The 17350-nt window shown below is 39.4% G+C and overlaps 2 protein-coding genes across 2 annotated transcripts; both read left to right on the top strand.

Moving 5' to 3' along the window:
• Positions 1 to 3552: 3552 nt before the first annotated feature.
• On the top strand, positions 3553 to 7741 carry LOC119489514 (tubulin alpha chain-like). Its single transcript, XM_037772039.1, has 4 exons — positions 3553 to 3570; positions 6058 to 6277; positions 6370 to 6518; positions 6626 to 7741. The coding sequence occupies exons 1-4, from the start codon at positions 3568 to 3570 to the stop codon at positions 7604 to 7606; spliced, it is 1353 nt and encodes a 450-aa protein (XP_037627967.1). The 5' UTR covers positions 3553 to 3567; the 3' UTR covers positions 7607 to 7741.
• A 6089-nt stretch (positions 7742 to 13830) lies between these two features.
• On the top strand, positions 13831 to 16946 carry LOC119489512 (tubulin alpha-1C chain-like). Its single transcript, XM_037772035.1, has 4 exons — positions 13831 to 13962; positions 15321 to 15540; positions 15632 to 15780; positions 15890 to 16946. The coding sequence occupies exons 1-4, from the start codon at positions 13960 to 13962 to the stop codon at positions 16865 to 16867; spliced, it is 1350 nt and encodes a 449-aa protein (XP_037627963.1). The 5' UTR covers positions 13831 to 13959; the 3' UTR covers positions 16868 to 16946.
• Positions 16947 to 17350: the final 404 nt, after the last annotated feature.

The raw sequence follows: 17350 nt of genomic DNA, 5'->3' as shown, positions 1-17350 counted from the left end.
CCCGGAACTATTTATTGGTGCGCGAGCCCTCGGGGAACTCTTTTGCCCAAACACCCTGGGAGACGGTAACAGGCAGAGGTAAGTACATGGGTGATATTGAAATTACTATTTTAATGTTAAAACCAGCTTTGCATTTTTAGAAGAATGTAATGTGGGGTACACCCCAGTAGTAGAAGAATGTAATGTGCGTCTAATCAATATACTCTTCCTTACCCCACATTAAATTCTTCTACTACTGATGTACACCCCAGTAATTTGCTGCAAAGCTGGATAGCTTAAGTGCTTCATGAAGCTTCATCTCGCCATCACCACATGTTGGCCTCCACCTTCGCATTGCCCACTCGACTGAGATTCACCTGCGTTATATAGGCTGTTCAATTGGCACAAATTCTTCTACTACTGATGTACACCCCAGTAGTAGAAGAATGTAATGTGGGGTAAGGAAGAGTATATTGATTAGACGCAAAGCTGGTTTTAACACTACATTCTTCTACTACTGGGGTGTACATTCTTCTACTACTGTACACCCCAGTAGTAGAAGAATGTAATGTTAAAACCAGCTTTTCATCTAATCAATATACTCTTCCGTACCCCACATTACATTCTTCTACTACTGGGGTTAACATCGATGTGCATTTTAATGCATATTTTGGTCTTCCTTTTACAGGAGAACGACAAGGTGGAAAACGCCCTGCACGCCAGACTCACACCACTGAAATACATTGACAATTAATTAATCAATCAATAAATACATCTGTTAAAATACCATATCTGTGTGTTTATTTAACCCTGTTACCAATATGTGCAAATAAGTGCGTTCAATAAACCATTCGTGCATAGGAATTATAGCTATAGTTATAGTTGCTATTATTAACATCAAGTAACGGCGAGCCGTCGTTACACACTTACATCAATGAATGGTTAAATATTTCATACTCACTGAACAAAGGTACTGTTTTTTTATTCCTAGGCATGGAGACATTGATTGCAGTATTGGAGACTTATTTATACAGTAAAAATACAACAGGTATAGAAATTGGTAAACCTTTGTGTAGTGATAGGGAGAAACAAAGGGACATCTTTTTGATTGATGGGTGAAGCTGGTTCATTTAAGAAATATGATTTGAGCTGCTCACTCATCTGTTGTTGAGGCATCTACGGCTGTAATTATTCCTATGAAAGGCTCTCACATTTTAAGGTTGTGAATAAGATATATCCCTGCAATGAATTCCTGCATAAACGTTTCAGTTTGGATTGCAGTTTATGTGTGTTTTGAAAAAAATATATTAAATCTTTTTTTTCCCTTTTAGATAAGAGTTTGTTTGCAAGTTTTTCAAGACTTTCCTGACTGGCTCTTAAAGGTCCCCCTGCTCGTTCCTAAATTTCCCTAAAAGATTTGAAATCTGCATTTATCTTGAAGGGTTTTCGTATAACAACCAGTGGTGGAATGTAACTACGGTAAGTACATTTACGTATGTTATTTTACGGCATTAAAATGAGCTTGTAGCTTGTTGTCTACCTTACTACGGTTAGAAAGATCCATATATTCAGAGTTCATTCCATATATTCAGAGTTTCATTCCATATATTCAGGGTTCATTCCATATATTCAGAATTTCATTCCATATATTCAGAGTTAATTCCATATATTCAGGGTTCATTCCATATATTCAGGGTTCATTCCATATATTCAGGATTACATTCCAGAGTTTCATTCCATATATTCAGGATTTCATTCCACATATTCAGAGTTCATTCCATATATTCAGAGTTCATTCCATATATTCAGGATTTCATTCAATATATTCAGGGGTTAATTCCATATATTCAGAATTTTATTCCTTATATTCAGGGTTCATTCCATATATTCAGGATTTCATTCAATATATTCAGGGTTTCATTCCATATATTCAGAGTTCATTCCATATTTTCAGAGTTCATTCCATATATTCAGAGTTCATTCCATATACTCAGGGTTCATTCCATATATTCAGGGTTCATTCAATATATTCAGGGTTCATTCAATATACTCAGGGTTCATTCCATATATTCAGAGTTCCATTCCATATATTCAGGGTTCATTCAATATATTCAGGGTTCATTCCATATATTCAGAGTTCCATTCCATATATTCAGAGTTCATTCCATATTTTCAGAGTTCATTCCATATACTCAGGGTACATTCCATATATTCAGGATTTCATTCACTATATTCAGGATTTCATTCCACATATTCAGAGTTCATTCCATATATTCAGAGTTCATTCCATATATTCAGGATTTCATTCAATATATTCAGGGGTTAATTCCATATATTCAGAATTTTATTCCTTATATTCAGGGTTCATTCCATATATTCAGGATTTCATTCAATATATTCAGGGTTTCATTCCATATATTCAGAGTTCATTCCATATTTTCAGAGTTCATTCCATATATTCAGAGTTCATTCCATATACTCAGGGTTCATTCCATATATTCAGGGTTCATTCAATATATTCAGGGTTCATTCAATATACTCAGGGTTCATTCCATATATTCAGAGTTCCATTCCATATATTCAGGGTTCATTCAATATATTCAGGGTTCATTCCATATATTCAGAGTTCCATTCCATATATTCAGAGTTCATTCCATATATTCAGGGTTCATTCCATATATTCAGAGTTCCATTCCATATATTCAGAGTTCATTCCATATTTTCAGAGTTCATTCCATATACTCAGGGTACATTCCATATATTCAGGATTTCATTCACTATATTCAGAGTTCATTCCATATATTCAGAGTTCATTCCATATTTTCAGAGTTCATTCCATATATTCAGAGTTCATTCCATATATTCAGAGTTCCATTCCATATATTCAGAGTTCATTCCATATACTCAGGGTTCATTCCATATATTCAGGGTTCATTCAATATATTCAGAGTTCATTCCATATATTCAGAGTTCCATTCCATATATTCAGGGTACATTCCATATATTCAGGATTTCATTCACTATATTCAGAGTTCATTCCATATATTCAGAGTTCATTCCATATACTCAGGGTACATTCCATATATTCAGGATTTCATTCACTATATTCAGAGTTCATTCCATATACTCAGAGTTCATTCCATATACTCAGGGTTCATTCAATATATTCAGAGTTTCATTCTATATATTCAGGGTTCATTCCATATATTCAGGATTTCATTCAATATTCTCAAATTTCACAGTATATATATAATAATTTCCTGAATGGCATGCCATAGTAAATATATATATATATGTATGTATAATAAAGTTATGGAAAACAAGTGTATACTGTCAGGGCTGACCTATCAGTAACGCCTGAGATGAAGATGACTGTTGACTGTTTTTGTTTCACCAATAGGAAAAGAGCTCTTGTGACTCTCGACCAATCGGATTCAGCTGCTCTTTTCTATTGAAACAGGAGTATAAAAAGCATTACCTGGTAGTAACCTTGATATTGTCTCACACTGCACCCCTGAAAGCAGCACTGAGAGTTAAATTCGTCTCTTCATCCTTCTTTCAACCCCTTTAGACACATCGTCAGGAAACATGGTGAGTAAAAAACAAAGGGACAGTTTTCTTTCTTGATTTAACCAGGCTCACAGCACTTTTTATGAGATGTTTTATTTGTTGTGTGCTATGCTTGGCTGAACTTGAAAAGTATATTTTAAATTAATATTGTTTAATAAATCCTTTACCATCAAGTAGTCACATTCACATTGAATACTCATTTAATTTAAAATAAGACTTGACTTATATCAATTTAAACAGCTTTTGAAATCCATCCTATTCAACTTTTCAATAGTCACATGTTTTTGTTTTTTTTACTAATTACAGTATTTATTTTTAAATATTTGCTCAAATACATTATGCATATAATCATTCAAACTATTAAAATCCCAATATGTTAAACCCTCATGAGTTGAGAAAAATGTAAGATTATTTCAATAAAAATGAGATGGTCACAGGGTTGAAATTAGAGTATCAGGGTTGCGCAAAGTAACAGGGTTGGGTCACAGACTCTCATTTTACAGCTAAACAGTACACTAAAATATATTTCTGGACACATTTTATGCAAATAAGCATTCCAGTAACAGAATGTTCGGAGTGATTGACAGCTGCTCAGAGACTGGCTGGCTCCAGCTCGGCTCTGATTGGTTGTTTTTCTTCAGTCATGTTGAGAGTTGACTGGAGATTCTGGCCTTACTAGACTTGCTGGTCCGACCGGTGATTCAGGCCTGACTTGGAGGGTTGTTTATTCCTTCAAGTACATTTTTTTCTGGCATTACTCCTCCTATGAGCCTCTTTCCACTTTTTCCGCTGGACACTCTGCGCTCTCACACTGCAGTCTGTTTGCCTTTTCTTCTTCCCTGTTTCTACGTTTTACGTTGGTTTGTTTGTTTGTTTGTTTGTCTGTCTGTCTGTCTGTTAGCAGGATTACTCCAAAAGTCCGTGAGTGATTTGAATGACATGTTTTGGAGGGGTGGGGTGTAGCACAATGAACAATCCATTAGATTTTGGTGGCAATCCTGTTCCGGATTCAGGAATAGAGCATTAAGACCACAGGGTATAACACATGCGCATTGTAACTGATGACGTGTTGATGACGCGTGACCCAGCCCCCTTCTGAGAGCACAGAAATACGGGTTGCAACAGGCAAATCAATGCTAATGTTAGCTTTTTCTCAGGAATAGATGCAAGCCGTGGAATGTAAAGTTACTGTCAAGATTAAGGACAAACTAGGTTATATAAAGAAAACTTTGAAACTAATTTGTCTTATTCTGATAATAAGAGTTGTGTTGGTTAGAGTGACACACATAATGAAGGCTGAAGAGATTGGAAAAATAGAAGAGAGGACCTTTGGTCTACCTACAGTATAAGCACATGAATTGTTGATGTCATTTCCTGTGTGTCATGTGACTCACTGTTCTTTCTCTTCCTGTGCCAGACTAAATAGGTTTCGGTAACAGGGTTGCGCATGTTGTGGTACACAACTTCACTGCATAATTACTGTTATTTAACATATGTTGATGATTAAACACATTGTTTTAACAATTACAAGAGATATATATCAACAAAATCATTCCAAAAAACTTAGATTTAAAACTTATTTTAAATGTAAGATTTGATATGAAATTTGGTCATCAAGAAGGTGGGACAAGAGAAAAATGCCAATTTAGGGGGTGCTCAAGAGCTATTTGGTTTTCCTAAATAATGTTTTGGAACCACTTTCTCTACAACTATATATACATTTTGTCTCAGGACAGGTATAATTTACAAAACAAGTGCGTGTTTTAGTATTTTGTGCATGGATTATTTGAAATTTCCTGGATGGGACAGAAAATGTCCTCCAATTCTGGAATGTCCTAGCTACTAGCTTGCTAACTTAGCTATGACCACGCACAAATGAAACGTTATCTTACCTGATGTGTTTTATCCAGCGACTCCTGGTCTTTTAATCAGCCAGGAAGTGAAAGAACGAGCGACACCCAGCTAGCTAGCTAGCCCTGAATGAAATCTAATGTGAAGAGCAATTAACAAGTTTAATGGCAATGTCACGTCTTAATTGTGTGTTTTTAATATTAAGGTTGTTGGTGTTATCTTTCTAATGGAAAAGGCAGAGTCTAAGAATTGAGTTTTAGTCGTGACTTACAACCTTTCCTGTCTGGGCAGTGTGTAACGTTATAGCTATAAGTGGTCTTGTCATGTTCCTGCTCTACCATCTGTTTGTCATGGCCTGGCTCCAACCCCAGGTTTTTCTAATAAAATTGATTAATCAGACCCTTAATCTGTATTCCGTTATACTACTGGTTTTGGTAGACTAAAATTCTGTTCCTACACAGATATTTTGTTATGTATATTTTTCTGCCTTAATCATTTTATGAATAATTGGCGATTTGTTTGTCTAAATTAACAAATTATTTGAATAAATGTGCAGCATATGTCAGATGACACTAGGTCATGATGAGACATGGTTAACACATATGGAAGTCCGGCAATATTTAATGGTAAAAGTCACAAATTGACGTTTTCCTCCAGCGTGAGTGTATCTCGGTGCACGTCGGTCAGGCTGGTGTCCAGATTGGCAATTCCTGCTGGGAGCTTTACTGCCTAGAACATGGGATCCAGCCGGACGGACAGATGACCGAGAAGACTCTGGGAGGAGGAAACGATTCCTTCAACACCTTCTTCAGTGAGACTGAAGCTGGACAGCACGTCCCCAGAAACATTTTTGTTGACTTGGAGCCCACTGTCATCGGTAAGTGTCATTTCTTCTGGCTGAAAATACATTTAGGAAAATTAAAGTGTAACTTGTAAGCCACAACTGATTCAATGTTTTTGCCTCCTTAGATCAGGTGCGCACTGGGACCTACCGCCAGCTGTTCCATCCTGAACAGCTGATCACTGGCAAGGAGGATGCTGCCAACAACTACGCCCGTGGATACTACAGCGTCGGTAGAGAGATCATCGACCTGGTGCTGGACAGGATCCGCAAACTGGTAGGTAACTTGATATCAGGAGGGATCCATTCCTAATTTTGATTTCAAATATTAAATGACATAGCTGTATCTCATATGTGATCATTGTCTCTCTTCTCCGTCCTCAGTCTGACCAGTGCACTGGCCTCCAGGGCTTCCTGGTTTTCCGCGGCTTCGGAGGTGGCACCGGCTCTGGTTTCACCTCCCTGCTGATGGAGCGTCTGTCTGTCGACTACGGCAAGAAGACAAAGCTGGAGTTCTCCATCTACCCAGCTCCCCAGGTGTCCACCGCTGTGGTGGAGCCCTACAACTCCATCCTGACCACCCACACCACCCTGGAGCACTCTGACTGTGCCTTCATGGTAGATAATGAGGCCATATATGATATCTGTTGTAGGAACCTCGATATCGATCGTCCCTCTTACACCAACCTGAACAGGTTGATCAGTCAGATTTTGTCCTCCATCACTGCCTCCCTTCGTTTCGATGGTGCCCTCAATGTTGATCTGACCGAGTTCCAGACCAACTTGGTGCCATATCCCCGTATCCACTTCCCTCTGGTCAGCTATGCTCCAGTCATCTCCGCTGAGAAGGCGTACCACGAGCAGCTCTCAGTGTCAGAAATCACCAACTCCTGCTTCGAGCCAGCCAATCACATGGTGAAATGTGACTCTCACCGCGGCAAATACATGGCTTGCTGTGCCTTGTACCGTGGTGATGTGGTGCCCAAAGATGTGAATGCTGCCCTTGCCGTCATCAAAACCAAGCGCACCGTCCAGTTTGTGGACTGGTGCCCCACTGGTTTCAAGGCGGGCATCAACTACCAGCCACCCACTGTAGTTCCTGGTGGAGACCTGGCCAAGGTCCAGAGGGCTGTGTGCATGCTGGGCAACACCACTGCTATTGCAGAGGCCTGGGCTCGGCTTGACCACAAGTTTGATCTGATGTACGCTAAGCGTGCCTTCGTTCACTGGTATGTGGGTGAGGGTATGGAGGAGGGGGAGTTCTCTGAGGCCAGAGAGGACATGGCAGCTCTGGAGAAGGATTATGAGGAGGTTGGAGTCGAAACTCTTGAGGGTGAGGGAGAGGAGGAAGAAGATGAATATTAAAAGGAACAAAAAGACACTAGTTACACAGAAAACAATTGATTGCAATGTGTTTCTTGAATGCATTCCAAACAGAAATGTTTGTCAATTAACAGTTTTGCTCTGTTCTAAATAAAATTCCTGTGACATGTGAATGTGTTGGTCTTTTATAAATTCAACCTAAATATATATTGAATGTCCCCTGAGGTCAGAGAGGACATAGCAGCTCTGGAGAAGGATTATGATGAGGTTGGTTCTGATTGTTTGGGAGAGGAGGAGGAGGATGAAGAAGAGGATTATTAAAGTGACATTTAACTGTTTCGTTAACTTCAAAAATAAAGTTTGTTCATTGACCACTATTGTCTTTAATACACTCCTTCCACAGGGCAGATGGCTTGCTAAAAGCATCCTGCCATCTTGGATACTAATAACTGTTTTGTGTTTTTTAGTTGAACATTTACTCTGCTCCAGACATGTGACTCAAGTCATTTGTCAAAGTAAGTTATTCTTGGGCATGTCAAGTCACAGGTGTATATCCAGTCCATACTGCAGTCTTACTTGCAGTATCCGTTTTTTATAAAGATCAATAATATTGGCCAATTTATCCAACCTTTTCAAAAAGTATTAACATTGAATGGCTTATTGTTATTCAGTGAAATGTGATCAAACAAACTTTGTAAAAGCAGATTTCTTAAAGGCAGGGTTGGTGATCTTGAGAAACCAGCAAAAGTACACTAGATTTTAAAAAATGATCTAACTAAAAAAATTGGCCCAATGCTGCTAACTCTTTGTCAATGAAAGTAGCAGCAGCACTAGCTCCAAAAGTCCCTAAATTTAACGAGAAAGTCGACAATACTGACAGTCTGTCACTTCAGGCCTCGCTCCAAAGCCACTCTCCCAAAATCAAGAGCCTTTGATTTATCGATTGCTGTCAGGATATAATGAGAATATCAACTATTATAACAAATATTTCTAAAATCTTTACCGATCCTACCTTTTAATTTCTTCTCGATCAAAAGAATATACCTTCTACATCACTTTAAACAGTGAAATACTGTACAACATAATCAAACATAAAACTTTCTTGACTGACAGGGTAGTCATCCAATCATGACGATGCCATTTCCAGTGTGCGCTTGCATACCAGGTAATGTTACAAACACTTGTAATGTCAACATTGACAATGTTATACATTTTTTATATTTCACAGAAAACCTACAATAAACACAGACAAGTCATTTGAGTCATGTCTCAAGTCTTCAAAGTCATTTATTTTCTGTCAAGTTTCAAGTCATCAACACAGTAATGGTAAATGGACATGCATTTATACAGCGCTTTTCTAGTCTTCCGACCACTCAAAGCGCTTTACACTACATGTCAGCATTCACCCATTCACACACTCATTCATACACTGATGGCAGAGGCTGCCATGCAAGGTGCCAATTTTGCCCATCAGGATCTAATCTAAATGTTCATTCACACACTAAGCCTTCGGTAGCAATTTGGGGTTAAGTGTCTGGCTCAAGGACAAATCGACATGTGACTGGAGGAGCCCGGGATCGAACCACCGACCTTCCGATTGGTGGATGATCTGCTCTACCCTCTGAGCCACAGTGAGTCCAAATCCTAATGAGTCGAGTCCACATCTCTGCTCTGCTCACACTATACTCTAAGCCACTGTTAAACGTTTAACATAACTTATCTGCCTTAGATAGATTGTTTATTTATTTGGTTGTCACTTGGCAGATCTATAGAAATGATCTCGCTCCACTCACTTTAGTCACTTGGGGGCAGTGGTGTTCAACAGATGCTTGAACTCCACACCAATGCTGAAATGGCAAACAACCCTAGATTTCAAATTGTTGCAGTATACCATTTGCAGATCTCCTGTTTACTAATTTATAGCAGCACTAGGCGAGATTGGAGCATCGGATATGATTAAAAAAAGTTATTTTTATAAAACGGTCGCTGTATCCTGACAGTAGTACATGAAACAGGTAACCTGACAAAAATCATGTGCCTCTGTGTTCTCCGGTGCTCCTAACGGCATCTGTAAGATTTCACAGACCGGAGGAAAACAAGCCATAATAGCTGATCTGAGGTCTGCTGTCTAGCTGCCGTCTATGAGAGCCGGCTGTCAATCACTCGCAAACTCTGACCAAACGGTCAAACTAGGCCGCGCTGATCAAATATGAATCAATATTGTGTACGTTAATGCCTACTTCTCGCCTCAAATGTTTTCAGAATCATCTTGTAGTGCAAGGTTTAGCTGTAAAATGGGAAAGTTTGTGACGCTGCCGCCATTGTGAAATCTGGTGATGGAACGCCAAGTTCTGGTCACATGACCGGAGCACAGCCAATAGGAACGCTCTCTCAATGAAATGACCTGTGATTGGTCAAAGTCTCCCGTCACGGGCTAGATTTTTTTAAAGCCTGAAAACGAGCCACGAGGAGGTGCAGAAGTCTAGATTTCTCTCAGAACACTTGAATTACAATATGCTGGAAGGTTATTGTGGAATTTTTGCCCAATGACGCCAAAAATATACTGCCTACTGACACTTTATGGTGTGTTTCGTGCTTTACGTGAGAGCTGTCTGAGAAGAACTAACAGTGGGTGAAATTGTTCTTGTGATCTTTAAGAAGTATGTATGAACTGTTGTTCAGACTAAATGTGAAATCATGCATATTACGAATATAACTGACTTGATGGAAAAACATGTATTTATACAGACACACGGGTACTGATCCGGAGAAGTACACTACGGAGATGCTCTGATTCACACATGTTTATCTGTGATTCCTATTTAACACAAGTCCTTAAACTTCTGTTTTTGCTCCAGCATTATGAAACTACTGTAGGAAATAAAGAATCGGGGCCAACGTAATTTCTGGGATGTCAAATGTAATAAACTATTAAGATTGACTAAGACAAGACAATGTTTTACTCTTCCAGTTAAAAGAAATGTCTCATTACAACAAGGGCAATACCACAGTGTAGAAATACTCCGTTACAAATAAAAGTTCAGAATTGGACTTAAAAAAGTATGAGAGTATAAGTAAACTCAGAAAAAAAAATTGGAAATTTGTGTTTGGTCGATTATTTCTCTGTTGTTACAATGCTAATGGTCATTGTATTTTACATCGTTGGAAAGCCTTATTTACCTTCGCAATGATGTCCAACTTGTAAGGATCATGCATTTGTGGGATGAGCAGCACTGCTGGTTATGTGGGTAGCGCCCAAGAAAAATTTGCCAAAATGCTCTGCCAATGGTAAACAGTGTATTCTCCTGTTGGTGTTGACTCTTGTTTTGAGTTGTTTGGTGGATTGGATGATTGAACTCTCTATCAGTAACAAGGAACAAACAAGACATATTGGCTATTTTACACTTTATTAATTTAATACACCGTCAGGAGCCTCAGTAGCGGGTGGAAGATCCATACAAAGCCACACAGCCTGGCACCTCCTGCTCATGCTGGTCACCAACCTGGTCACACGTTGCTGTGGGATGGCGTTACATTCCTCAACCAGGATTCGTTTCTGTGCATGTTTATTTTCAAATTAACCTGCACAATTATTTGATAATCAAGGCTTTCATTTCTACATTTCTTTCTTTATTATTAATATTTTTTTTATCTAGTAATTTATTTAATTATTTTTTATAATGGAAACTTTAGTCCTCCGTACTTAAGTACAGTACTTGAGTAACTCCACAACCAGCACTGCTCCCAGTAGACCACATACACACCAAAAAACTGACAGGAACTGCACTTTACTGTACACCAACTGTCTATCAGTCCTACTCAGGTGTAATTCATACTGTGCAATATAATTTTCCAATTGTGCAGTTTTGTTAATAGTCTGTTTATTGTCAATACTGTATATACTGCTCCTATTTTTATACTTCAATCTGGTTCATATTTTGTTACACTTTGTTTAGCTTTTTTTTTTACTGTGTTAGCTGATGCATCTTGTTTTTTGCACTATCCTCTTTGCTGCTGTACACTGCAAATTTCCCCACTACGGGACTAATAAAGGAATATCTTATCTTAACCTGGTCACACGTTGCTGTGGGATGGTGTTACATTCCTCAACCAGGATTAGTTTCTGTGCATGTTTATTTTCAAATTAACCTGCACAATTATTTGATAATCAAGGCTTTTATTTCTACATTTCTTTCTTTATTATTTAATTTTTTTTATCTAGTAATTTATTTAATTATTCTTTATAATGGAAACTTAAGTCCTCCACACTTAAGTACAGTACTTGAGTAAAAGTGTACTTAGTTACTCTCTCTGTAGTTTTGTGACAGGGAAGGGGGGTTATAATTTAAGAGGAAAATTGGATTTTAAAAAGCATTGTGTTCGTACAACAAAGAAGAGTATGTGTATTTCAGTCTGTGGGGTGGATTTGTGGAATGGTTAGGTGATGGGTTGAAGCGGAGCACACATATAAATCACTTTAAAAAGCTAACCAACAAAATATATTTTTGGGAGGTGTATGGTTGAGGAATAGTTTTGATAAGGGTTGCGTTAAAGGGACTATTTGTAACTTTCAGAAATGCTTCTTAACAGTGACACCTGTGGCCGTGAAATCAACGAAAGTCAGCATCGGGCTCGCGCTTGCTCGCTCTCAATATACCTGAACGAGCATCACTCAAAACAGTGAGGCGACACACATCAGCTAAAACCACAATATCACTCTATATTTCAGCTGCTTGGCAGTAATGTTAGCTGACCAGACGAAGGTCTCTCCATGAACATGATTTAGATCTGATCCTAGTGTTGGCTTTTCCTGCCTAAGTGCAGGCTGAGGCAGCGGGGCTCTCCAGCGTGTCTCCCTGCTCTCTCCGCCCGCAGCCGGAGAGAGCATAGGAGACACCGGCACCCGGTCGGTAACGAGAAGACAACCTAAATCTCTGTAGAGCTCCGTCACTTCACAAGACACGGAAAACCTCTGTTGGTCTGGAGGAGCTGCAGCAGTTATTTCTGCACAAACGTCCCCTGTACATTCACTAGATATTCTCAGAGCTAAACTAACTCTTCTGCAGTGTGGAGTGAACGCGCGTTCACGTCTAGAGGTGGAGCGAGCTGAGCTGTCTGAGTGAAGGCGAGCAGGCAGAGGAGGAGGGTACAGCGGCTACACGCGAACGCGCATATGCGAGCGCGCATGTGTGACGACCCGCTACATTTATGCGCGTACAAAGTTACAAATAGTCCCTTTAAGGGTTGGTTTATATCTACTTTTTAACTCCGGATGGATATGTACTGTAGGTTGTAAATAAACTTGGGATGCTGTTCATATATTTAATTTGGGATGTAAATAAATCTGGGATAGTTTATATAGTATATTATATTATCATTCTATGATACATGAGTTATTAGAGGAGAAGTGAGAAAGGGGTATATGGAAATATTTAAGTTTTACTTCTACCTACTCCTTTTTGGACACTATTACTCTTGTTTTGTTTGTTATTATTTTGCATGTTTTTATTTATTTTTATGTTCGCAATAAAGTCTTTCATTCATTCATTCATGTATAGTCAGATCTTCCCCTTTCTCACTTCTCCTCTATTAACTCATATATCATAGAATGATAATATAATATAATATGATATGATATAATATAATATAATATAATATAATGTATAAACTATCTCAGATTTATTTACATCCCAAATGAAATATCTGAACAGCATCCCAAGTTTATTTACAACCCAGATATCCATCCGGAGATTAATTTGAGATGTAAATAAATCTTGGATATTTTATATATATTATTATATTATATTAATATTCTATGATATATTAGTTATTAGAGGAGAAGTGAGAAAGGGGTAGGGAAATATAAGTTTTACTTCTACCTACTACTTTTCGGACACTATTACTCTTGTTTTGTTTGTTATTATTTTGTATCTGTTTTTATTCATTTGTATGTTCGAAATAAAGTCTTTCACTCATTCATTCATTCATTCATTCATTAATTGATTCATTCTACCATTGCTGAGGACTTCTTCCACCTGCTTGTTAAAAAAAGCAAATCAGAAATAACTATATATAGTAGACTAATAAGATACTGATATATAAATAGATGCGTGACAAATCAAAAATCTGTTTAAAAAGTAGTCACTTCCGGTCCAAAGTTCACTCTAGGCTGATGGTTGGTCCCATATTTCATTTGAACCAATAGAAAGTGGGCTCACATGACTTCCAACAAATCAGATTCAGCAGCAGTTTTTCCACAAAGTATAAATAACCCCGCCCCGGAAATGAGAGATCAGTTACTTCTTACACTAGACTCATAACGGTCTTGCTGTGAGAGCTAGCTTTCCCTATTTCCTCTTCTTTATCCAAACACCGACTCCACAGCTCCAGCAAACATGGTGAGTAAGAAAAACATGGTTTCTCTTTTGCTAGTCGTGCGTTTATTTAACCCAAATGAAGAATGTGCGGAAGTGCGTTATCACATGGTTATCTGGTCTAACTGCGTTAATGTATCAGTTTAGAGGAAGTCAGCTGGATACATTGTTGCTACATTCTAACAAAACGGCGACGGTGCAGCGCGCTCAAACAAACATCGGCTCCAATCGGTGGTTTTAGCTTCAATTTTGCTAAATCATACCTCGACAGGGCCCAGTCCACATTCAAGCTGCGTCGTGGCTGCCAGTTTCCGGCTTTCCTGCTGCACATTGACCCAGTTTAACGGAGGTCAGCGTGCCTTCAGCCCGGTTTTACCGCCTGTTTGAAGAGGCCAGGCCTTTATTAAAACTGCAACCACAGGCTTTTCAAACAAAACCTATTCACTCATAAGCCTTATGGGGCTTTATGTTTAATCTTTTGTTGTACTTTTGTGCACAAAATCTATGACTGCAGCTGTGTTCCACCACAACACTTTGAGGGGGAAATGTCAGCACACCACATACTTTTTTTTTATTAAGCACATTTTGTCCGAATAATAAGTCTCTTTGATATTTATTATTTCTAAAGTTTTTTTTCTGTTCAGAGAGTGAATGACGCATGTGCATCAATGGACTTTGGTCATGATGTTTTGGTATCTGGCTCATTACAAAAGAGATTTCCCTCTTTTAAATCTTGCATTAGTTCAGAGCAGTGATGAGTGGCCTTCAGCATCCAAGTCCTTAAAATTAGCACAGGAATAAGCCAACCAGGCTTTTTGTTTTTAAAAAAAATTGTTCCTTCATCACAACCTTTTATTTTTTTTGCCTCCTGCTGTACTGCCTGTTCATCTCAGATAAGGGGAAATGTCAGCACACCACACACTATTTTTTTATTTTTTTTAAAAGCACATTTTGTCCAACTCACAAGCCTTTCTTTGATATTTATTTTTTCTAAAGGTTTTCATTCAGAATGTGAATGATGCATGTGCATCAGTGGACTATGGTCATGATGTTTTGGTATCTGGCTCATTACAAAAGAGACTTCCCTCTTCTAAATCTTGCATTAGTTCAGAGCAGTGATTCGTGGCCTTCAGTATCCAATTCCTTAAAAGTAACACAGGAATAAGCCAACTGAGGTTTGTTTAATAAAAAATTGTTCCTTCATCACAACCTTTTTTTTTTTTTTGGCCTCCTGCTGTACTGGCTAGTCATCTCAGATAGTGGGAGCAACTGAATGATCTCCATATGTTGCAATAATTGTGGTAGATTTCATGTATAATGAACATGAAATTAAAGCTAAATGCATACAAGTAAATTACCTCTTGTTTTTTTCTTTCCTTCAGCGTGAGTGTATCTCTATCCACGTTGGTCAAGCCGGTGTCCAGATTGGCAATGCCTGCTGGGAGCTTTACTGCCTGGAACATGGGATCCAGCCGGATGGACAGATGCCCAGTGACAAGAGCACAGGAAGAGATGATTCCTTCAACACCTTCTTCAGTGAGACTGGAGCTGGAAAGCACGTCCCCAGAGCTGTTTTTGTTGACCTGGAGCCCACTGTTATCGGTAAACTCATTAAATATATATTATAAAAATATATATTTCTTTCACCTGTCAGTCAAACCTTCCTATAATTTTGACTTATTCCCTTTTTTAGATGAGGTGCGCAGTGGGATCTACCGCCAGCTCTTCCATCCTGAACAGCTGATCACTGGCAAGGAGGATGCTGCCAACAACTACGCCCGTGGACACTACACCATCGGCAAAGAGGTCATTGACCTGGTGCTGGACAGGATCCGCAAACTGGTGGGTAACTTGATATCAGGAAGGAGCCATTCCTAAATTTGAATTCCAAATATTTAATGACATAACTGTATCTCATATGTGATCATTGTCTCTCTCTCTCTGTCCTCAGTCTGACCAGTGCACTGGCCTCCAGGGCTTCCTGGTTTTCCACAGCTTCGGAGGTGGCACCGGCTCTGGTTTCACCTCCCTGCTGATGGAGCGTCTGTCTGTCGACTACGGCAAGAAGTCAAAGCTGGAGTTCTCTGTCTACCCAGCTCCCCAGGTGTCCACCGCTGTGGTGGAGCCCTACAACGCCATCCTGACCACCCACACCACCCTGGAGCACTCTGACTGTGCCTTCATGGTAGATAACGAGGCCATCTACGATATCTGCCGTAGGAACCTCGATATCGATCGTCCCTCTTACACCAACCTGAACAGGTTGATCAGTCAGATTGTGTCCTCCATCACTGCCTCCCTTCGTTTCGATGGTGCCCTCAATGTTGATCTGACTGAGTTCCAGACCAATTTGGTACCATATCCCCGTATCCACTTTCCTCTGGCCACCTATGCCCCAGTCATCTCTGCTGAGAAGGCTTACCATGAGCAATTAACGGTGTCAGAAATCACCAACTCCTGCTTCGAGCCAGCCAATCAGATGGTGAAATGTGACCCTCGCCACGGCAAATACATGGCTTGCTGCCTTTTGTACCGTGGTGATGTGGTGCCCAAAGATGTGAATGCTGCCATTGCCGGCATTAAAACCAAGCGCTCCATCCAGTTTGTGGACTGGTGCCCCACTGGTTTCAAGGTGGGCATCAACTACCAGCCACCCACTGTAGTTCCTGGTGGTGACCTGGCTAAGGTCCAGAGGGCTGTGTGCATGCTGAGCAACACCACTGCTATTGCAGAGGCCTGGGCTCGGCTTGACCACAAGTTTGATCTGATGTACGCTAAGCGTGCCTTTGTTCACTGGTATGTGGGTGAGGGTATGGAGGAGGGAGAGTTCTCTGAGGCCAGAGAGGACATGGCAGCTCTGGAGAAGGATTATGAGGAGGTTGGAGCCGATAGTTTGGGAGATGAGGAGGATGAAGGAGAGGAATATTAAACAGGCATGCATTCCCCTTATTGATCTCTGATCTGTACCTTTTTATCAATGTCAAAATAAAATTATTTCATTGACTGAACCTATTGCTTGCTCTCTTTAATACACCCTTTTACATGTTTACCATAACCTAAGATGGATTCTATTCATTTGATTGTCTTTTTGACTGTAGAGATGCTCTTGCTCACTTTAGTCACTTGGGGGCAGTGGTGTTCAACAGATGTTGTTCAACAGAACTGGTAAACTACTCTAAATTTGAAATTGTTGCAGGTAATTTAACTACTAAATTACTTTTACAGCATCTGTTTTCAGTAGACTACTTGCAGAACTCACATTTACTTATTTAAGGTGTGATTTTTGTGCTTAGCGTAAGAAGAACTGAGGCCTAACTCCAGTCTGCTTTAAAATAGGGTGCGGTATTCACTGTGGCCCAAAGGAGGCAGGTGCTGTTTAAAAATACTTAGTTCTGCTGTTATGATTGACACT

Source organism: Sebastes umbrosus, chromosome 6, assembly GCF_015220745.1.
Source record: "Sebastes umbrosus isolate fSebUmb1 chromosome 6, fSebUmb1.pri, whole genome shotgun sequence".
NCBI classification, from domain to species: Eukaryota; Metazoa; Chordata; class Actinopteri; order Perciformes; family Sebastidae; genus Sebastes; species Sebastes umbrosus.
Note: the sequence above shows the minus strand (reverse complement) of the source record. Positions and strands in the feature narration are given on the sequence as shown.